This window comes from Thunnus albacares, chromosome 18, assembly GCF_914725855.1.
Source record: "Thunnus albacares chromosome 18, fThuAlb1.1, whole genome shotgun sequence".
Lineage (NCBI taxonomy): Eukaryota > Metazoa > Chordata > Actinopteri > Scombriformes > Scombridae > Thunnus > Thunnus albacares.
The window spans coordinates 11,881,445-11,899,708 of NC_058123.1; the positions used below are offsets into that span (position 1 = coordinate 11,881,445).

The following is an 18,264-nucleotide window of genomic DNA, read 5'->3' on the forward strand; positions in this document are numbered from 1 at the left end:
ACAGATGAGAAATTATTGTTTTTTGTTATTTGCCCTATGAGCACTGGTGTTGTATTGGGGTCACATCCTGTCCTTTGCAGCCATGCATTACATCGTGTTAGTCTTATTCGTGGGTATCAGCAACAACCAACGCCTTTGGGTCACACATAACACTGGGAGGTTGGTGAATCATCCATTGCCTTCGCAGTCACATAACCAGTTACATCTTGTGTGAGGGGACTGCTGGAGACGCAATGTTGTGACTAATGAATTGAAACGATAGCAAGTTGTTAAACTCACAAGCACACAGTCAAACACTCGGCACGGTCTAATTATAGAAACTTTCAAGTTGTTGATTAGAACAACTTTGACAATGGTGTGGGATGAGATTAGCGTTAATGCATGTAATAATGAAGGCTGTAAATTCACTTTACGGTTCTACTTATAAACAAAGGCAGAGCTGCTAAAAGATGAATATGCAATATCTGATGTCACTTATTTTGCTGTATCCAGAGCTTAATTATATTTAGAACGACTCTGGACGAACTGAACACTTCTACTGTGTTAGCCGCACTTATTAAAATCATGGGAATTGTACTATAAAAGCAGAAACTGCATTTTCTGGGCAAAATGTGTTAATACTGCAATGACTCATTCTTCCCAAAGGACAGAAGGCTCTACAGCAAAAAACAACAGTTAAATAATTCTGACAGTCTGGAAAAAAATCTGGTTCTTAACACTTTTAACATACTGAAGGAAAATATATGTTTATGTCTTCCATTTGATTACTACTGTAAACAATATATGACTGGCTGCTACACCGCATCAGAGCTACTGTGAGTTACTTACTGTGATGGGAGGAAAAATACAAGCAATCCAACTGAGGAAGAACACTGAGTTAAGAACAGTGGTGTGAAAAATAATACTGCAATTACAATGCTGGTCTTATGGCTTGTGTGGTGGTTTTGTCATGTTCCACTTAGAGCTCCTTTAAAGTGCACTTAACAGACTTTATTCCTGCAATGTTCTTGGTTAAGAAGGGTCTGTCATTCTCACTCTGTCTCTGTCTGATTAAAAAACATCTTCAAAATGTTTCACACATGTCTCCCAGATGTTAAATCACAAACAAAATTGCTTCTGCCACAGTGGTTAATTGCCAATGATAAATCAGTTTCAGCTGCCATTTGTATGGATTTCCATTCTCTTCTCCCATATTTTGGGATCTATTATAACCCTCAACAACAGGATATGTAACCAGTTTGATAACCCCAAACATGCAACTTTTAGCATCTAAAAAAACTGCTGCAAATCTTTAAATCAGCCACTTAGTCTCTTTTAAAAAAATGTTAATGCCTTTAACTATGTGAGCCACTCTTAAACAGATGGCTTTTTCTTTAATGAAACGTTAAAATACTTTAAGCGTTTCTAGATAATTCTTACAGTATTTAAGCAATTTTTGCCTATTTACAATGTAACTATATGACTTGCACTTAAGGATGTCTCACCTGTTGATTACTGATTAGGAACCACAGTTCAGTCCGCTATAGAGACAGTGTTAAGTTGGGCTGTTAGCATTTTAAGACACTCAATCAAATCAGTTTTAATTTATGATGTAGACTAACTTCATATGCGTACAGTTACTGGTTATTAAATTTTACTGATACTACAGCTTGTAAACATTCACAACTCTAGTAATTACTAACAGCAATACATTAATTTGTTATACAGGAAGCCTCCAAATTCCCTTTTCAAATTGTCATGATTCTTTATTGTTAGTGATAAAATGAAATTTGGTCAATAAAATATTTCAATGAGCATTCATCCTTCAGACAGCTGTTTGATATTTTCAAGTAGTCAAGCTAAGCTTTTTACTCCATGCCTTTCCATGGCGTCCTTTTTGTCTCTTTATTATAAAATCTGTATTACAAAGAGCCCCAAAATAGCATGTTTATCATTTCTTCTATATATAAACAAACATCAGAAATATGACACATTCACAGCACGATGCAATGCGACGTCAATACTTAAACCCTATATGACCCATACAACATAATTACATGACATGCTCCTTATATAAGAGCTAATTTTTTTTGAAATAGCAGTGCAAACTCTCCCTGTTGTATGTGTTCGTCTGTGTGCACCAAACACATACAAGGACAAACAGCAAAAAAAGTACAGTGAGTCACTCCAGCGAATCTGACATCATCTGGCAAAACTGCATTTTTCTGCTTTTCCATGCATACAAATATGTCAACACAAACATTCTGCAGTGTTGCTCAATAAACAGTGTCCCACCATCTCAACCACACATGCTAAATGTACACATGTGAAAGGACACCTAAGGCCCATGACCTCACAAATGACATTTGTTCCAGTTACATGGTTGGGTTGGTTTATGTTGTTTTTTTATTTTCCCTGCGTGTAAGTGATCCAGTGTATGTGTTGTATGCCACAGAAAGAAATTACATATTTATGCTCACAAAGTAGCCAGAAATACTTCTATTGCAGTAAATGTGAAAAAAATCGTGGTTATTTGTATGGCACTTGAAGACAGTATTTTAAAAATCTAAACTGCAGAGGCAAACAAACTGGACTCTATTTCTTATCAAAACTGGTAAATGTAATTATCATAGATTTTCTAATCAGTTTCCGGAAGAAACAACTAATCAGCATGGAGATGAGTCATCCAGGGCAGGTGATTAGCTGTAAATTTACTCATTTACCAAATCCCAGTTGATGAGCTGTTTGGAGTCTAGCAGAACAGAAAATGGCATGACCAAAGGAGACACCAGCGCCTGGACATGATAGGATTTACTATATTACCATGTGGCATGTAGGAGTATGTCAGTCGACAGAAAAGACAGAGATTTCATATTTCTTTCATTAGCTATTCCGTTTTGGGTGAGACAGGTATTCTGTGTGAGCGCGCTTCTTTAACATTTCTTGTTCACAAAAGTTATTGGCGGAGTCAGCAGCTTGGTTGTGGCTACGAGGCCTGTGCTGGAGAGCTGTCGCATTTGTCTCCAGATAGGAACTTACTAGGTTTCACAGATGTAGCCTCGATAGGCCGGTTGAGTTACTCACTAGAGATTTTGCAGTTCCCTGAGGAAAAGGTAGACTTTTGACATACTGTATTAATGAGGAGTCTAAATCCTGCTCCACAGCTCCTAGACGTGACTTCTCTAAAGGCTGAAACTGTGACAAAAAGTGGGGAAAAAGGAATGTGAGAAATCTGAAATGCGAGCGAGAAGGTAGAATGTTTTCAAGTCTTGTATAGTGATGCTACCTGATAACTTGGAAAGACAGACAGGCCTGGGTGCCCAAGGAGTCTGGGGCTCCTACGTAAGAGCCTCTGTGGATGGAAGTGACTTTTAGTAAGATTTCCCATTGCATAGTAAAAGGGCAAAAATCCTTTTACAAAACTGCTCGAAAGGAACTAGTTCATACAGCATTGTCTACGCCTGAAGGCAGAGGATGCAATAATGGGGATTACAGTGCAAACTTTTGGACAGTCTCACCTTGAAGGCATTTATGTTGCACTTGTTTGTGCACACAAAAAGTGACAGAAGTAGTTTTGCAAAAAAATAAGAGTTTGAGAGAGAAGTTAAAATCCTGCAGTTTTGTGCACGGCACACCAATTGCTTTATAAAGTGGGTATGATTGTTGGATTGTCTGTTTTAGAAACTGTTTTTAGAAACCAGAAAGTTGTGGATAAGAGATGGTTTCAGATGCTGTTTGAAGATCCAAAAAGCACTTTGTTGAAGGCATATTGACCCCTAAAACATTCACTTTTGGCTTGACACAAGAAAGAAACCATCATCACAAATCCCTTGCAAGTGTTTCTCCCTCAGGTCATGTTTAGATCCAGTTCAGTTTAGGTTCAGTATTCACCCCATGGAACATGGCAACTCTGAATCTGCTGAAAGAAATGGTGAAACTCTACAACTGTATGACTACCTGACTTCCAAAGACGGTGTGGAGGCATCTACTCTCATCTACCCTCATCTCATAATCGATACATGTCTAATAATACCTCAGTATCACAGTGCATATGTTCAAAAACCAATAACAGACATGAGAAATTATAAAAACTAATCTTGAGTTACAGAATTACAATACTCGCTTGTTTCCCAGTCAGCAGCGAGTGATCATATTCTTTTCAAACAACTTAGTCTGCTTAATAACAAGTTGAAAATGAAATTGCTTCTTATGAACCCAGCTGGGCACATTATTGGATAATTGGGGCCTCATGCACCCAACTGGAGATATTATTGTATAATTCAAGGCACAGAGGACAACATCACTTTTTTGTGGAGAACACACGCTGTTAGCGATTAAAGGAATGACTCTCACCCGTCACAAATCATTCCCTCTCTCTAGTAACAAAGAGCTGTTCAAAATAGCCGTGCATGACTAAATTTCCAACTAGGAAGAGCGTATACATGCAAGCTGATATGGTACATGACTGTCAGCTCTCAGTCTTTTGTTGATGTGTGTGTGGGGACTGCAGCAGAAGTGTTCCCTCCCTCCCAGCTCTGTATTTCTGTTCCTCTGCATCCAACACAGTGAATCCCATTACAACATTTATGAAAATCAAACCAGAGAGAGAGAGAGAGAGAGAGAGAGAGACAGAGAGAGAGAGACAGAGGGGGCACGATCCAGCCCAGTCCTCCCTTCCTCTCTCTGCAACCCTTGCTGAGAAGGGTGCCCCAGGCTTTACAGGAAACAATTCCTCAGACTTCTGTAAATAATGCAAGTTCAGGGATTTTGTTTTAGTTCTTGCAAACATGAACAGTTTTTCACCCACTGGGGAATTAATAAAGCCAGGTAGGTCCAGGCAGAGGGAGAACAGGGGGGGAAAAATAACAATAAGTGTTGAGTGAAAGAGGATAGAGGAAAGAGAGGTAGAAAGTTCAGTCACTCAGTGAGGGCATTAGGCTCTGAGGCATAAAGAGTATGCCAGCAGAATGTGTGGTAGAGGTTCAGTGATCCATCAAAGAAAAGCCTGTCTTTCCATTCTGCCTTGCCTTGCAGTAACTTCCCCCACCCTCTCTCTGTCTCTTTCTTTCTCCCCTTCTCTCCCTCCTTGCAGAACGTTTCCTGGGGTAAGCAGTACTCTTACGCCCTCTTCAAAGCTATGAGCCACATGCTCTGCATCGGGTATGGCGCCCGGGCACCCGTCAGCATGTCTGACCTGTGGATCACCATGCTGAGTATGATTGTAGGCGCCACGTGCTACGCCATGTTTGTAGGCCATGCTACGGCTCTAATCCAATCACTGGACTCTTCACGCAGACAGTACCAAGAGAAGGTAAGGACCTCGCAGTGACACACATTATCATGTGAAATACCTGAGATTAAAAGATTGAGTTCACATGATATTGGATGTAATTTCAATATAGTAACTATAAAGTAATCCTTTAAAGTGCTGCATGGTATGACACACATCTTCAGGGTGCGATTTGTTAAAAAATCAGAGGGGGGATGTCTCTGAAATGTTATTATTTATGAAAATAAATCAGAACCACAGTGGGCGTATACAGACTATGGAGCCTATTAGCCTGTTTCTTGCAGCTGTTACGGTAACATCTATAAAATGAATATGAACTTAAATAAAACAATTACGAAACTTGAACTTGACCGCTGAATTTGAAGGAATATTTTAATTAATTTTTTAAAATTTAATTAATCAAGTAGCGCAATATTTTCACTCTCACTGTCCTTTCTCATATATAACAAAACAAAAGGTGGATAAGACCACTTGGCCAGACGTGCCAATACACTTAATGTCGTTCTTGCAATTCACTGTTTAATTCAGCTCTATGTGCAGCAAATTTTAGCGTTGAATAAAAAATAATCACAACATGCTGTCAATATAAAAATAAATAGGCTACAGTATATGCCTACTTGTCAGACTAAGAAAACAGTCTGCTTTGATGACGGACTTCCGTCTGCTTTTTCTGTTTTCCTGTGGAGGGGTCATCTGCAGCTTGTGGCCCCTCTTTTACCCACATCTCTGAAAATGTCCGAGCAGGGAAGGAGGCCACCCTCGGTCCATTTAATGCATCATCACGAAGCCTAGACGCAGTGTCGTCTCTATTGTCACACAAGCGCAAGTGCTGACAGTGAATGTCCATTTCTGATTTTATTGTTGTTCACACTAATGACTCACGTTGCAGCCCTTCAATTAGATTTATTCTTTTTAAATAGCTTATTTTTAATTTAGTCTATGGGTGAAGCAGCATGTATCACTATGAGGGGAACAAATTTTTGTCCCCACTGGGGATAAAAAATAATTCAGCAGAGGCAGGGATAGATAGACCAGTGGGGGGAATCCCAGCAAACCCCCCTAGGCAAATCACACCCTGCACATCTTTAATATTTGTTATTACAAGGTAAGTAATGCTAATTACCGCTGGGATGGTCTTAAAGTATTAATCTGAGGGTTTTGCTCTTTCCTACTGCATAAAATCCTGCTCATTGGAGCTAGACTTAAATAAATTAGGTCTTCTCTCAATGGCCCTCTGGACCAATGGGTTGAGCTCTCGCAGATCACAATATCCGGGCGATGACTAGGAAAGAGGATTTTCTCCCCCCAAGCAGATCACATAAGGCCAACAGGGTGAGGAGGTCTATGACATGACCAGTAACCTCATTGTCTGTATGCTGCCAGTGAACACATTTTATTCTTCCCCTTTCATTTCAGTCCCTATTACATCACTTTTTTTTTGCGTGTAGGGTGATTATCCAGCATTTCAGCCAAGCCACCATCTGCGATCCCGCTGAGGGGCCTAGGCAATTCCCAGAACACACGGCTATGTCTGATGCGCTTTATGCTCGCACGCAAGAACCTGAGTTTAACTCCCAAACTTTTCCTGCGCTTATGCTGCAGAATTCCATGTACATACCATTGTAGTGCGGGGGATTATAGTCCTTTATGGTTATCGTGATCCACTTCAGAACATGGTTATGATTAAAATGAAAAGCTGACCTTTAACCTGTGCGGTAACAAAGGTGATGTAAGCTCAGATAGACTGATTCACCTACAGCATATAGATTATTTTATTTGCATTTAGAAAGCACGGCTTGTCGTTCAAATGTTGTTTGTTGTTCATTGTAGTTTTGCGGTCATGTATGTTTAAAAATGAAAAAAAAAAAAACATTTACACTGTGAAACGAAATGATTTGTTGATTACTAGAAAATTAATCTTCGGCTATTCTAATAATCAAGTTATCGTTGAAGCAAAAGTTGTAACATTCTCGTGTGTCTGCTTCTCAATTTCAAGGATTCACCTCTTGTAGTCTTATGTGATAATGAAATGGATATCTTTGGATTTTGATTTGGGTTTTAGGCAATTGTGATGGACATTTTTAGTATTTTGACATTTGATAGAGCAAAGGATTAATCAAGAACATAATCAAAACAACTAAAGGTTATTTTCAGAGAGTAGTGAAAGATGGCCATTATAATTTACCAGAGCCCAAGCTGATGTCTTCAAATTGCTTGTTTTTTCTGACTGACAGTCGAATCTATCATAACTAACTGACAATTTATCCGACAATAAACAGCAAACTGCTCACATTTGAGCAGCTGGAACCAGTGAATGTTTGGCATTTTTGCTTGAAAAATTAAACTACATCAACAATTAATTGATTATCAAAACAGTTACATATTAATTTTCTGTCATTTATAATTTAAGCCCCACAGCAGATTCATTGCTGATGAAATAATTGTTAGTTGTAGCCCGACTGTGTCCACACTAACACACACACCAATGCAGGGCTGGGCTGACACACAAAGTACACAGCGATTATTCTGTGTGAGGCTGTTGCAATAATTCTTATCAGATCATCAGTATATATTATAGTTATTGTCACCTTGGCTGTGACTATAACAGGACATGCTAAAATGCTAGTTCATTAATTCACACCTTGCATATAAAAGCATTTAGCTGTTATCATTTCATTGTAAAACGATAACCTGACCTTGCCAGGCTCTCCCATGGTTAATGCAATCTAGAGAAACCACCCCCCTGTGTGTTAGCAGCAGTGTTGCAGTGCTATTATACACAGTACTTTAGGAGTCTGTTTTCACTTAAAAAAGCCTAAATCACCAAAATAGTTAAATGCACGTAGTATATCAGGACAATCCTCTAAAGACAAGCATGGTCAAGATCACAGCTTTCACCTCAATGGGATCATGGAATGCTAATCATTCAATTTTATCATCCTCTGACAGATTGATTCATCCTCAGAGTCATCATCAGCAGGTCTGCTCGTAAACTCAAGTGTTTCTTGACACAGAAATGACAGCAGATCAGAAGTTAGTGCGCTCCAGAGTCAGGACAAAAAGATGCAGATGTGGGAGGATAGAGCAGGCTCAATAAAAGACCTTTTAGACTGAAAAAAGTAGCAGTATGGAGACGATTTCCTCATACGCTGAAATAATGTTATGATTGATTGTAAACAGCCAGATACACCGATGCCACAGTGCATTCCGCCGAAAATTAATGACAGCAGGTCGCCCACAGCAAACAAGTTGGGCTTCCAAAGTCACTGTTTGAATTAGTGACATGTCTCTTGCTCAGTATGGATGTACATCTGCTTCACAGCAAATCTGCTTAATCTACATCCCACTTTATCCTTTTAACATCCCTCCAGGCATTGAACTGACAGCTTTGAGGTTGTGAATGCCATGTTCATGGTAACAGAGCCCCAGTGTGTAGCCAGATTCAGCGAGGACTGATTTGCTGCATGGCTGTGCATATCAGTGGAGCAGGCTGGGGAGCAGCAGGGATGGGTTCTGGGTGCTCAGCCTCTAGTCATTACATCTATCACTGGCACAGCTGGGGGGTTGGAAACACGGATGGAGAGATGGATGTGGGTGTGAGGTCAGAAGTTAGCTAAGGATAGAAGTGGTATGTACTGTAAAATGGGCAGAAAGAATGATACTGGTAATCAAGAATCAGTCCTTCTTTTTAATAGATTCAACTTAGAGCACAAAAACCCTATCTCCTAGTAACAGCTTTCTCGTGATTCAAAAGTGAAAAAAGATAAATACGATCAAAGAGAGCAAAGCAACCATGCAATATATTGGAAGGAAACATACTGAGAGAAGCATGTGTAGGATGACAGGGAAGAGAGAAATAGTAGGTGGGGGGTGAAAGGAAATGATGATGTAAAGCATGCATGATCTCAAGATATGCCTGCTGTGATGTCCTGGTGCTGATTGACTGGAAGCCAGCGTACAGCTGCGTGTCATTTATCAGCTGAGGCCTGAGGACTTATTCTTTGAGTCATGTCCATGCTGTGCCTCATTTGATAATATACAAGGCTCAGAGTCTTTATAAACCTAATTAACTAACTGTCTGCCACGAAATACTGTTCTGGTTAAATAAAGGTTAAAAAAATAGTGAAACATTTCAAACCCGGTTGTCATGAAATGTTAATTATGAAATCTAAAATTCCAAACTAGCTTGAAATTGTATACTTTGAACATGCAGCCATCAGTGTCACAAACATATCTATAAATCATTTGAACACAGATATAGCTAAAATATTGTAAATTCTATATGCATATTTTTGACATACGAAGTATACAAGCAGCCATGCTTAAAGGAATATCAGTTGCCAAGAATACCACTCTCATATCTGTCTGTTTAATGTGAAGTAATAACCAGCAGCCGGTAGCAGCTTAGCTTAGCATAAAGACTGAGGACAAGTGTCTTGCCAGGGAACCAGCAGAGAGACTCCAGTAAGTCAACGCACCCTGCTGTAGAAATAGTCCACCAGATAAAACCACAGCTTTTTGTTTTTACACTAGCTTTGGACCAAGCCAGGCTAGCTGTTCCCCCCTTCCTCCGGTCTTTATGCTAAGCTAAGCTAATAGTCTGCTGGTTCTAACTTCATATTGAACGGACAGACGTGAGATGTGAGCGGTTTCAACCCTCATAATCAAATTCTCGGCAAGACAGTTATTCAGCATTTATTTAACTGTATTTTTTGGACCACCGTCAAGAGCCATTAAAATTGTTTTTTTCAAAGTTTTTGGAAAAATATTGGTAACAAAAGCATTTGATTCTTTCCTCCTCTAGATTAAACAGATTACTGTCTAATCCATTATTTCTGTTCAATTAATCATCCATTTGAACACATGCAAAAAGCAGAAACCTTTCTAACTTATCATACTAGTTCCAAGGCTGCCTTCTATAAGTTGCCTTTCTCTTTTCCTTTTTAGATGTTTAATTAGGATTTGCCACACCTTACAGTAAATTAAACACATACTGTATCTCCATAGAGAGTTATTATTGTAGATAAAATGCCCCAAGGCTGTATTATATCAATAGATATACCTGCAAGAACAGAAGTGGGTTAATATTGTGCCACGTGACACATCACAATGTGAGTATAGGACTATTTCTAGAGAGATAAAGACACAATGAGGCACAATGAAAGAAATGGATGAGGCCATAATGTAGTGCAGTTAACTTCATCTGATTTCATTTTCGGAGTCAGTGCACTTAAACTTCTTAAAAACATATAACTGGACAGTTAACTAATAAAATTAAAAATTAAGAATTTGTGTGGGAGAGAAATTGAAGTCATCATCATTATAAAAACTTGACATGACCTCAAGCGGGAGGCCACATATCCAACCTGAAATACTGGGGATGTCATGTCATGTTCAGTGCCATGCTTGCCTGACTCCGTGCCCCACCTCGGCCCCCCAGTCAAAATGGCCCCATGGAGCCTCTGCAGACACTCGCCAACTTCGACTGTGAACTCAAAATAAATCAATTTCCCGCAAACAAAACCCTGGCCCCTTATCACCTTCCTGCAGCCGGGAGAGAAATCAATAAGGGAGGCATTGTGACTCAAGGATCCTCTCTCTCACTGACAAATTTCATTTTGTGGGCCATGCTTGCATCACACTGGCCACAGAGTCTCCCACATTGCTACCAACCTCACAGCTGCTACGTGCTCTCACCTACCGCTCTGCCGTGATTACCAGTGGCAGTATGAGAGACTGTTTAATTTCAGGTGTGAGGGTCCTGGACTAGCTGGGAAGATTGTGTTCTCCCCCCTGTCTGTGGCAGACCTGTGTGAGGAAACAATGGCTGATCAAAACAGATGAGCAAGTATCTTTTCTGTCTCCTTTGGGTCAATTCTTGCCTTCGGGTTAATGTGGACAGAATTTTAACACCCGCTAAGATTCAATTATCAGAAACAGGACGGTTCTTATATCTGTTAGTGGCGGTATTGCACAAATGGAAAATCTGAGTCTTGTGTCTAGCCATGCATGTGCAGTAAGAAAGAGAAAAAAAAGTAGAATCACAAGCCATCTGGCTTTCTGAGGACACAAAATATTTCATCCTCTCCTCTATCATTCTCTCTTTTTCTCTCTGTCCCTCTCTCCCACTCATCCTCTGGCCATAAAGTATCCTGATGTTACTGTAGTGTGAGTCATGATAACTATAGCAATGTTTTAAAGGATCATATAGAACAACTTCATGGCTCAACTTTGATCTATATCATTGTACTGTATGCACAAACGGTTTTCATGTGCAATGTCGTTTCATGTCGCTTTCAGGTTTACCTTCCAATAAAGTGATTCAGACAATCTAGATAAACATTTGGCTTGATTAAGGCCCGCCTGATAGTGTGACTTCTCGTGCTTCTTGCCCTGTCAGACTTCCTACTAACATTATTTTCATTTTCCCCAATTTTACCAATCAGTGTTATCATAACAAATAGAAATGATGGCCAAAGCTACAAAAAAAAGACCAAAGTCATAATGAACCGTAATTATCCTTAAATAACTAAATTATATTATTATAATGGGAGTTATAATGGGAGTCAGAGTTAAAGCGCATCCCTCTAAATTGGGAAACGCCAGAGATATTGAGCTTTGTGAAAACTGTAAAGTACAACAGGTACTTTATTTAACCAATTATAGTTTCATTTCACTGTAAATATACCCTTACTTAGATTTAAGTTGCATATTTACTGCTGATGTATCAGAAAACCAAACCAAAGAACAACCAATTTAGCCTAAAAAAATAAATATGCTTGGTAAAGTAGTTTCCTCCACCAAGCATATGTAGGTTCTGATAGTAAATACATCAATAAAATATTGAAATATTGACATTTTAACGCAAAGGACATACAACATATTTAATAATTTGCATTTTTAACTATGTTAGAATTATTTTGTTTTAATAATAAGCTAGTAATTACTACTAAAATAAATGGAGATTTACCAGTTTCCTATATTTTTTAACTGATTAAAATGTCTGTAATGTGAGGTAATTCAAAAGAATGTAATGATTGTTTATTTAGCACTTATAAGGAAATAAAAACAAAAGAATCAAAAACAAATTTAAATACAAGAGACAAACTCATTTACTAAACGAAGTTTACAAAGTCTGTCACAATCAAGAGATTTTAAAAAAGAAGGAGAAGCAAGAAAAGGCAAGAGGGGCAACCTCTTGGCATCACAATGGATTCTTGACACTTGACAATCCTGTACTCAAAACTACTTGTGTGCTTTTGATTCACAAAAAAAAAATTCAAAAGAAATCATGCAAATAATTATCACTTGATCAGTCATGCATTCGGTGCCATCTGGTTCATAGTCTACGCAGCTCTTAAATCTCTCTAGGATATCAGGTATACCTCGCTTGTTCACATTAGATCATGGCTTAGTTGCCCATTAGGACTGGGCTTCCTGCATGGGTGAGATAATCGGAACTGCTACCTTGGTCTGACATAGCCCCAAGCCTGTACTTGTTCCTACTTTCCTTCACCACCTGCCTCCCTCGTTCTGTCTCTCCCTCCCCACACACAGAACCAGGACATGGCACTGTGACTATGTGAGAGCACGGCTTGTCCTCAATACAGAGACACAAATACACACTCCGAAGACCACATTTTTTGTGGCACTTTGCTGTTTATTCAAGGTGTACTTTGAAAACCGCTGCTTGTTTGTATTAATTATTAAAACTGGAATATTAAAATTGTCTGTAACAGCCTGTGGACCGATTCCTATGTGAAGGCCGGTTTCCCCTTGAAAATCCAACAGATGTGACGTTTTTGCACGCTCACGAGTGCCTTACATCTCTCCCGCTAATGTCAACAAATGACTGGAACCCACCACATCATAAAACTGCTTACTTATGCAAGTAGAAAAACCCTGCAGATATTAGCTCTCCTGCTCTGTTACCCACCAGGTTGGCTGGTGGTTAGTCGCCTAACCATGCCAGCTATCACCGTTTCTGGCTACAGTACCTTTGTTTTTTGGGGGGTTGAGACAGCTAGCTGCCTCCGTCAACCACCACATATTTCACAACAAAACCACAGCGCGTTGCTCCCCAGCCACAGCGTGTTGCTCCCTGGCTACAGCTCACTGAACCTACTGGTGTTTAGTTAACACGGTTATTAGACAAAGTTGGTGGTTTGTGGGTCAGGTTGGGTTTGGGTGGTTGAATAATGCACATTTTTGCGGGTTGGGCGGTGTGGAACGGCTCTCATAACGGGTCAGGTGGGTGCGATCATGGGGTCACTGACTGGGAGTGAGAGACGCTTTGCTGAAACACTGTGAAAAACTCAAGGTTTTAACTTTTATGTTATTATGAGAAGTGTAAGTGAGGAAAAAGACATCACCTGCAGTCATCTCGTGCGCTGCTTGCTCGTACTGACGATGAGTGCGAGCACGCGCGCGAGCAACAGGATGCTGACTGCAGCTCACTTAATGGCCACCAGTGTCACTAATGAGAGGGAATTTCTGCTTCTTACATATAGAACCTTTAATACTTCAACTCTATTTGCACTGATATCCATCTACTTTCTTTACCTCCCCAGTACAAGCAAGTGGAGCAATACATGTCCTTCCACAAGCTTCCGGCAGACATGAGACAGAAAATACATGACTACTACGAGCATCGCTACCAAGGCAAAATCTTTGATGAGGACAACATCCTGAGTGAACTCAACGACCCGCTCAAAGAGGTGAGACATCTTCTCTCTGAAGACCTTAAAATCAATTTAAGCATTGGTTCTCTCAGAAGCTCCTGCCCATGCTGCACTACAGAGGCTTCACTTAAGTAACATTTATAAATCTTCTGAGACTCAGAGTTTCTTTTTGAAGGCTTTAGTTTTATTTTTGGAACAGGTAAAAAATACACTTGACAAAAAAAAAAACTTGACAGGTAGGTGTCACACAGCGACTTTGGTTTGGGAACATAAAGCATTCATTCCTCCAAAATGAGGAGTGAATCTTCATTTGGCACCTTTAAATGCAACTGTCATCTCATCTTCCAAGGTCAAGGAGAAAAACAGCAAAACAGATTCTCCTCAGCATCCTGGGTGCACCCAGGCTGAGCATCCATTAAGATAAGAAAACATTCTGAACAGAAACATTACCTGCACCTCACTTCAGTTCAAGAATGGTTGAAAAATGTGCTCTTTTATTTCCAATATATAATGACATTGGAATATTGGAATAATACATCTGAAGATATCAGTGTAGCACAGATACATAGAACTCAAGCATCAACTGATTGTACTGTATATTATTCACAAAGAGAGATCATTAGAAGGAATATTGAAATCTATTGTGAAGTCAATGATCAGTTTTAAAGTTCTTGGCTGACCTCATATCAGCAGATTACACGGGTAATTATGCAGAGGGATATGGGAAAGGGGCAAAGCAAGCATAGAAATCATGACCATCTCTCATGTAGCCACATTAAGTCACCTTGCGGAGTCGCATGCTGAGGCGCGGTCCCAGAGACTCACGGGGAGGTGCAGGGATTTAAAAGGTATGACTAACAACACAGAAAATCCTACAGGCTTAGCTAGCAAAGTGAAAATCTGCATAGAGACAGTGTCGCACAATGAAAGCTAAGCCCATGGGACTGAAAAGTAAAAACAAACACCAAAGCAAAACAGACTGCATAAACTAGCTTACACTGGCATTTCACTAATAAAACAGTTCTTAAGATGTGTCAGAAATGGTTTATTTTAACAGCCCCCTCTTTCTAGAGAAGGTAGAGGAAGCAGGTTGCTCATTTACACAATGTATTACTGTCAATTATTTTTTAAAACAGTAAGGCAGCTATAGTTTCTGCAAAAAAAAAGATGTATTCCACAGGGTTGTAATTTGCATGAGATAGTGCTTAATTACATTATTCCAGCATGGTAATGCAGGTTAATTCAGGAACCTTTAGTTTTGCTATTTTTCCTCCATGTCTCCTGGCACTTTTTTTTCCCTTTTTCAGTCTTTTTGACAAACTGAGTTAGTGAAGCAAACCACATAACTTTTTTTTAATCTCGTCACTGCTACTACTAGTAGTAACTATGGAGTGTAATGGACTGATTTCACCCATGTCAGGTTTGCAGCCTGTTACACTCTGTCTCTAAAAATGAAGGCTTTTCGCTGATCATCCATCACAGAATTAGGTCACTTGAGGATTGATTGAGTAATACATCCATAGTTACTACAATAAGAGGATGTCTTATTATCTCATTTTGCTATATTTTTTAGAAACACAGTAAAAATGCTTTAGGACATTGTCAGAACAGTACACTTCTTTACTTTATGTAAAATGAGTGTGAAAGAAAGCATCTATACTGTACAGTGCTGATGTCCCTTTTCAGATGATGTTATTGTCAGGTTTTAGCTTCCTAAATTGCTGTGTCACAGTGACTAAAAGCTTTACTTTACCACTTTGAGCCGCCACTGCATCCCTCACCTCCTCTGTTCTTAGACCCCTCTTTTAGCTTCATAACCGATGCCAACCATCAAGCCCGTTCCAGTGCCAGCTTTATAAATTAGCTTGTTTTTGCCAATTCCTATTTCAGTCATATTAGATTAAAAGCAACAGCACCCTTTACAAATAAATATTAAATCACATTTTACACAATTAGATATGTCTTGGTTTGAGTGGCACAACTAATGGTACTTTTTCTGCGGTCAAAGAGGGTAGAATATATTTTATCCAGCATTAAAGTGTTTGGCAAAGCTCAGCCTACTTGGCTTTTGTTGTAAAGTGGCCATAAGTTTTCATTTGAAAGATAAAGAGAAGAAAGCAGTGGGATTTGTTTTTCAATCACTGTATCCCTATAATGTATCCTTAGTTCCTTGCCACTGAGCAGCCAGAAATCAATTAATGTAGCTGTAAAGCAGCCTAACATCAGTGAAGCTAGACCCATTCCAGGAAAACTATCCGAGACAGTCGGGCTGATTGCCACTGAGTGTCGACATGTTGTGTTCCGACACAATTTTGGGGTGACGACTTAGGTCAATTTGGGATAAGAATCGGCTTCACTTGGCAGCACTCAAACTATCTTTGGGCCAAAGGAGGGCCATGAAATCAGCCCAAGTGTATTCTAACTGATTCTGGCATATCATTTATCACAAGATTTAAGCTGCTGTTGGCTCAAGCAATTATGACTACCTGGGATTTGCATGACAACCCTGTTTTAGTGGATAAAACAGCTGTGGGTTTGGTGAGGAGTTGAGTTGGTCAAAGGTAATGATGCTTACAGCTAAGCCTTCAGCGTTTCATTAACCACCCTGGTGTGCAGATATGGACAACGGCAGAATTGATCTAATATTGAAGAACTATGCTATACTAGTATATATCAGTATAAATCCCTTCGAAGAACCCTGTACTGGCTTGTTTTCATTTTGGTATGCTAGAAAAATCAACTTGCAGAGAATTCAAACTTGTTTGAGGTAGGTAATCCATCACAATGAACACTGCAGCTGTGGACAGAAACCACTTTAAAACCTCTCCTTGGTGTAGCTTTCAAGGACAAGGACATCCGATAATTGATTGTTAGCTGCCAAAAGCATTTCATTGATAAGCTCTGGTATCAGAAAGTCATGAATACCATGAAAAGTATCATGAAAACGTGGTTGTTTCTTGCATTAAAATATTTGCTTTTTGTATTGGTTGGAGTGTCTGTTAATACACCAACAGGGAGTGTTTTCCAAACTTCCCCTGCTTGCAACTGTATTATCTCACAATGACAGAGTGACTTTGAGAGAATTATTAAAATCACAATAGGCTCATTGTGATGGATTGCCTCAGGTAAGTAAAGCATTTCTGCAGCTTGATTTTCATACTGTTTTAAAACGAATAAAGAAAATATGTCTGCATAAAATGTTGGAAATGGAAAAGGGTTTGCAATAATGTAAATATATATGCAGTTTGTAGTTGATGGTCTACCGTATGCATGCAGAAGACTTTGAATAACATAATAGCCAGACTGTTGTCCTGTCTCACCCTATTACCCTTTCCTTGCCTCTGTTTCGCTTCCTCTTTTTCTCCACCATATGACAAATCTTTAAATAGGCATAGCCAAAGATTGTTTCCCCAAGAGAACTCCTGGCTGGGCATGAAAACTGCTTACTATCTTATTCATTAGTTCTGGTGCATGATTGAGGTCAGAGCCCGTGGCATTAGCTGACACAGGCATCTGAGGCTGAGCTAACATCTCTTTGCGTAGCCCTCATCTAGCTAGCGAGCATCCCAGAGATTGGTTATCTCTCTGTTAATGTCCTGTTGTCACTGGAAGAGAAGCTATCCCTCATGGGGGAGTCAACAACACACCACCGCAGATGCCAAGTGCCCCGGCTTTCCATCTGCACAGCAACAGAGATGTGTGGGTAAACAGAAAACAAGCTCCTAATCTCCTGCTGGGTCTGAGGGGACAGGATGAGACCAGAGAGATGGCCTGCTGCCGGCACCAGAGGGCAAACTCATCAGGATCTGACTAGAGTGCCAAAAAGTTTCTTCTCAGGAGTGATGGGAAGTGCTTAAAAGTATTAGGGATAAAGCAGCAATATGCATTCAATTCATTTGTGCTCACAGATGAAAGCAGCAGAGATTTGTGGTGATGTTTTGTGTCAGACGGTACCTAACTGATGCTCATTTTTCACGTTGTAGGTGAAAATGACTGAATTATTTATGGAAACGATTCCTCCCATGATCTCATTTGTTTGACCGACACTTTGCTTTTTTCCTCCACCAGGAAATTGTCAACTTCAATTGCCGTAAGCTTGTGGCCACCATGCCTCTGTTTGCCAACGCAGACCCCAACTTTGTGACGGGGATGCTGAGCAAGTTGAAGTTTGAGGTCTTTCAGCCCAACGACTACATCATCCGAGAAGGCACGGTCGGGAAGAAGATGTACTTCATTCAGCATGGTGTTGCAAGTGTCATCACCAAGTTCAACAAGGAGATGAAGCTGACTGACGGATCCTACTTTGGAGGTAAA

At 39.8% G+C, this 18,264-nt stretch overlaps 1 protein-coding gene across 1 annotated transcript in view; it reads left to right on the top strand.

Moving 5' to 3' along the window:
* LOC122969104 (potassium/sodium hyperpolarization-activated cyclic nucleotide-gated channel 1) overlaps positions 1-18,264 on the top strand; it is a 73,383-nt gene that overhangs the window by 39,048 nt on the left and 16,071 nt on the right. The window contains exons 4-6 of the mRNA XM_044334697.1: positions 5,072-5,290; positions 13,840-13,986; positions 18,019-18,259. Of these exons, the coding sequence (XP_044190632.1) occupies positions 5,072-5,290; positions 13,840-13,986; positions 18,019-18,259 (607 nt within the window). The remainder of the gene's footprint in view (positions 1-5,071; positions 5,291-13,839; positions 13,987-18,018; positions 18,260-18,264) is intronic.